Genomic DNA, 5,420 nt, shown 5'->3' on the forward strand with positions numbered 1-5,420 from the left:
GAATAGGGACCCGAGTCTTAAGGAGTACAAAATACGGTGTCTACAAGGAGTTGCTTGGTTAAAAATCCTTTCAATTCAAACTTCAAAGGAAGCCCCAGTTTAAACATGTTTGTTGCTACTTCTTTGTTATTTCCACCGATCTTGTTATACAACTCATAGTACTAGTCAAAATAGGCACGCAAGGTCTCCCTTTCCCCCATAGACATTGACAATAGGGCGTCAATGGGTTACAAAACTCAGCTACACATTATGAACCTAGCCCCGAATGCTTGAATCAGCTCCTTGAAGTTGTGGATAGAGCCCTTCTCCAACCCATTAAACCACCATAATTTCTGGAATATAAGGCCATCAATTGACTAAAGTGACTTACGTGCTCCACTGGTTTGTTTTGCCATTGTAGACAACAAAAGCGGGCTGGATGAAATGGTGTAGGACTGTTCTTCTTTCAATCTCTTCAAAAAAAGGGAACTTGAGATTCGCCTTAGTGCCTGGCTCATTGCATCTAGAGCTGCATTGGGATGACCCGCTACTCCTCTTTTCAAGGATCTCTAATTATTGTGGGTACATTTTGGGGTTGATTGGGTAAACTTGAGGCCTTATGCTATTTTATAAACACTGAGACAAATAGATGTATAGCAAATCAACATTTCAAATATATAGACTTAAAATACAAATTAAAAGCATACATTATCTAATGTACCAAATGATTAATCATTGATATAGGAAAACAAATTAAGCTTATTATTCTTTTTTTATTTATTTTTTATTTGACATAAAAAGTCAAGTGTGCATGTATATATATATATAATACACCATATGTAGTCATTCCTAGTGCTTTCATCCACACGACAACGTAGTCCTCTTCAACCACTTTCAATTTTACAGACCAGGTACATATTAGAGTACCAAACACACTTATGCATTATACATATCAAAGAGACCAAGTGACAGAGTTTTTTCAAGCCAAGAACTTCTGAAAGAGGCTTTGAAATTTTTCCATTTCATTGCCAGGGAGAGCTACCAAAACATTGACCCCACTATTGCTTCCACCACCTTCTTTGAGATCTGGGAACAACAAAATGATGTCCTTCCTATGATACACCACTGGACAACTATACCTTGGCCTCCCCCATGGATATTCTACTTCATCAAATCCTAATCTCCACCAAGAAGAAACCAAGAACTCCCCATGTGGAAATCCTTTGTACAACTCACCCCAGTCTATCACAGACCTTGCATACTCATCTGTCATTCTCCTTGCACCTTCAGAAACCATCTCCACCAGCCTTGCAAATGGCCCTTCATTCAATTCCTTGCATGTGGCTGATGCATACGCAGTGAGGACCGCGTTTCCGGCATAAGATGGTGGCAATGGGGGGTTCAATCTTGGCCTTATGTCAACAGCGTAAAGGATGGTGGACATTCTATCCATGTTGATCCCTGTATCACATGATAATGCCTTGCACTGCCATATATGAGCCGTCACAACGTTAAAGCCCGTGATACGCGCATTCGGGTGGACGCCACTGGCAGCTTTGGCCTTTTCTTTAAGGCTGTTGATGTTGTCCGAGGTCAGCCGGAAAATATTGAAGGCAAGGTCTTCTTGGGTGGCTACAAAGACAGTAGGGTTTGAGTCTTGGCCTATGGGGATCTTGAGCTGGACCAGCTCAGGGTGTGGGAATGTCACATGTGGCGGTGATCGTGAGGCCAGGAGGTGACGGTCATGGCTGAGAGTGACAGCCAGGGGTTTGTTATGACCTAGGGCAGCCAGATTATCCAAAAAGAGTTTGAAGCTTAGGCCATCCAATGTTGTATGGTTTATAGAGAGGCCCATTGCAAAGCCACCACACTTAAATGATGTCAACTGTAACAAATGAAGGAGAATTATGAAGCTAGTTCATTTTAATTACTAGTATTTGATTTAGGAACGAAATATGTTTAGGATATTTTCTTCTTTTCTTTTCTATTAAAATACTAATATTGTAATCTTTATTATATAATCCTTATAAACTTATTTTTCACCTATCGTTAATAAGTAATTTTGACATTTTTATATTATATTATTATAAGATTATCTCTTTTTCTTTATAAGTAATAGTTGTCAAATCAAAATGATGGAGATCAACAATAGTTTCATTTATAAATTGTTCAAAATTTAAGTTTCTTTCAAAATAAAATAAAATATATTAAGTGCATGAGAATATTGATATTATAATAAATTATGTTCGATGACATGAAATTTCACATGCATATACGATAAATATGTAAAGATTATCAAATATAAAGATTAGACCAACATAAATTTGGATTTAATGTAAAATTATACATAAGCAAGCAAGAAATATTGTGGCTAGAAGCCTGGAAGGAAAGAGAGATCAGAAACAAGTACACATTTATCACTTATTTCTAAGGTAGTAATATATTGTATATTCAATCCTTTTATTGTCCACAGTCCACAATCTATAAAATGAAAGCTTGAGTAGTTAGATCCAATTAAAATAAAAAATAAAATAAAAAAACCAAAAAATTAGCACGTGTGTAGGCTAGATATGAGAAATTAGAAACCATAATTATGCAGTGATAATTCTAGTGTAAAGTTATAATTATACAGTTATAATTCTAGTATAAACCATAATGATAACTAACCATAACAGGTTATTTATCATTTTTACATTTATTTAGTACTTTTTTTTCACCACTTACAGTTTATCATGTGAATAGCAGTAGCAAAATTATAATTTATTTATTTATTTTTATTTATTTTTTTACGTGGGGTTGGAATTTTTGTTATGCAATCTAATGTCTCTTTTTCTTCTCACTGCAGATCTATTTGATCGGGATGGTAGGTTGACACCCCAACTAACTTATTAATTATGAGTTCATTACAAATTCATCTTTAAGGCATAAAGGAAATAAAAAGTAGCCAACCATCACCTGTCCACAAATAGTAAGTAGAGTATTACAGAACATGAGATCTTATCATGATGGCAGATCTAATAATTGAGGTGGAAAATTGGTTGGTCATAAATGTCTTTATGTCTCCTTCAATTAATGGCGGGAAGCCACAACAAGGCAGCAATAAGTGAAGATAAAGAAGACGTTTTAATGATTTTATTAACAAACGTTTAGGTACAGAACTACAAATCCTTCAATTTTATCAATTTTACTTGGAACTGAATAAACCTGTATTCATTGGCAAGCTAGGAATTTTGGCTTGGAGGGCCAAACTATGGTATTCATAAATTGGTTTAGATAAATTCAAAATATATTCATATACAATTAGATTAGCAAGAACTCGTTATTTTCCTTTTTTTTTTTTTTTCTAATGAACATAATCTTTCTAAATTTTAATGAATACACACAAATTGTCTACTTTACTCTAAACATGTATGGAAAATAATCCAAAGAGAAAAATAATTAAATTTTTAAATATAATGGAGTCAGAATCTTGTAACTCAATTGATTGGATGTATAAATGAAAAGATAAAAAAAGGAAAAAAATAATAATGGATGATCCTTGTGTAACTTTATTTATTTATTTATTTATTTTTATTTTGGAAAGATTAAGCTATTTATTTTTGTTTTTTCTTGGGGGAATCCAATTTTTTTTCTAATGTTATTGGAGGGCAACTCAAATTAGGGGGGCCAAATATCATTTTTCTTTGGCCCCACCTTAACCGATTTATAACATATATATATAGGATATTAAAATATTTCAAAATTTTGGGGGGCCAACCTATAATGTGGCTCCACCACTGCCTGTATTACAATTAAGATATATATTTTTTTTTTTAATGAAAAATGCTAATGAATACTTTTAAGGTATTGGTTAATAATTTATTTAAAGAAAGTTTTTATGGGAAAAGAAAAAAAAATTTAATATTTTGATATTTTTTTCATTTCTCATAAAAATGATATCAAAACTTTCCTAAAATAAATTGTTAATTAATACTCTAAAGGCACTTATTAACGTGATCATTTTTTTTTTTTTATATATCTAACAATATACAAAGTGATACATTATTTAAAATTTTAAATAATATAACACTGAATATGTTTTTAGATTTACAATATTTAATTTGAAACAAAATAAAAGAATTTCGATCTTTATTTACCACCTTGAGAGTTGATTTAAAAAGGAAGAAAGAGGAATTATTTGAAAGCTATCTGGCATTAGATTTGTACCTGAAAAATGCATAGTGGCTGATCATCTGGTTTCAAGAAATCGGAAGTCTTACAAACCAGTTGAGCAAAAGCCGGATTGGGATAAACCAAATCTCCAATCTCATCCAATGTATACTCACTAGAAGCTACCACAAAGCCAGCTCCAGCAGCATTGCAGTCAATCTCAAGACGAGATGTTTCAGAATTTAGCTTCAATCTTCCAGCAAAGAAATCATAGGGGACTAGTATTTTTGCTAGTGTGTTCTTGAGCTTGTCAGCTACAATTTTAGGGGAGAAATCTTTGTGGGATGGAAAGAAATGAACAGTTTCAACGTCAAAATTGAGAATTTGATCTATGTTGGATAAGAATAAGGTTCTTTTCTCAGTTTCTTGGGACGGAAAAACTAGAGACGATTTGTGAACAGTGACCTTGAGATCTTGGAGGAGAGACGGGGGTCCTTGGTATATGGTTCCCATGGTGTGTTATTTTTGATTGTGATATGTATGATCGATCATGTAATATATAGTAGTGTGGACCAAGGATATTGGAAGCAAAATGCTACAATAAATATGGTTCTAAGATATTGTGCAATATAGGTCCAAATCATGACACGTATGGGGGTGAAACTGGACACCATAAAATCATTAAATTTTCTCATGACTAAGCCTAGACCAGGTATTCAGTAAAAAAAAAAAATTGCTAACAAGTGCGCTTAGGGCACTGGTTAAGAATTTATTTTAAGAAAATTTTGATATCATTTTTATGGGAAATGAAAAAAACCATCAAAACATTAATTGTTTTTTTTTCTTTTCCCATAAAAACTTTCTATAACTGGATTCTTAACCAGTGCCCTAAGGGCACTCGTTAGCATGACAAAAAAAAAAAAAAAAAAAACCCTAGACTAGGTGTGACCCCTATTACTTCTACTATTTGCACTAATTTTTTTTCAAATATTTTCATGAATAAAAGGAGTATCAAGAATATTCCATTTATCTGCCCCTTGCTACATAATTACAAAAGTGGTTGAGTAGGTTTTATAGATAAAGGGAGACATGTGTATTCAACGGCTTTACATTTTGGTTGGAAAGAAAATGTGTGGTGGTGTGTGCTTACATAGGTCCTAGTAATGTTTAGCTACTTTGACATGCAATTAATCTTTTTTTTTTTCTTCCTTTAATATCATGGCCGTGCACACCACAAAAAAGTTACGTTTTTTTCAAGGGTTAAAACTCTTGAAAATTTTACAAAAAGCCTT

General features: G+C 33.1%; 1 protein-coding gene across 1 annotated transcript; it reads right to left on the reverse strand.

Annotated features, from left to right (window-relative positions):
• Positions 1 to 720: 720 nt before the first annotated feature.
• LOC126691662 (acyltransferase GLAUCE) lies at positions 721 to 4,668 on the reverse strand. Its single transcript, XM_050386751.1, has 2 exons — positions 4,186 to 4,668; positions 721 to 1,864 (listed from the first exon to the last, which is right to left on the reverse strand). Exons 1-2 carry the CDS (start codon positions 4,639 to 4,641, stop codon positions 959 to 961), a joined length of 1,362 nt encoding a protein of 453 aa, XP_050242708.1. The 5' UTR covers positions 4,642 to 4,668; the 3' UTR covers positions 721 to 958.
• Positions 4,669 to 5,420: the final 752 nt, after the last annotated feature.

This window comes from Quercus robur, chromosome 1, assembly GCF_932294415.1.
Source record: "Quercus robur chromosome 1, dhQueRobu3.1, whole genome shotgun sequence".
NCBI classification, from domain to species: Eukaryota; Viridiplantae; Streptophyta; class Magnoliopsida; order Fagales; family Fagaceae; genus Quercus; species Quercus robur.

What these genes read in the sequence shown, in the direction of transcription:
- LOC126691662 (XM_050386751.1), bottom strand. Translation starts at nt 4,641, where the DNA reads ATGGGAACCATATACCAAGGACCCCCGTCTCTCCTCCAAGATCTCAAG. An exon ending in AGCCACTATGCATTTTTCAG is followed by an intron (nt 1,865 to 4,185) that starts GTACAAATCTAA and finishes CATTTGTTACAG; the next exon opens with TTGACATCATTTAAGTGTGG.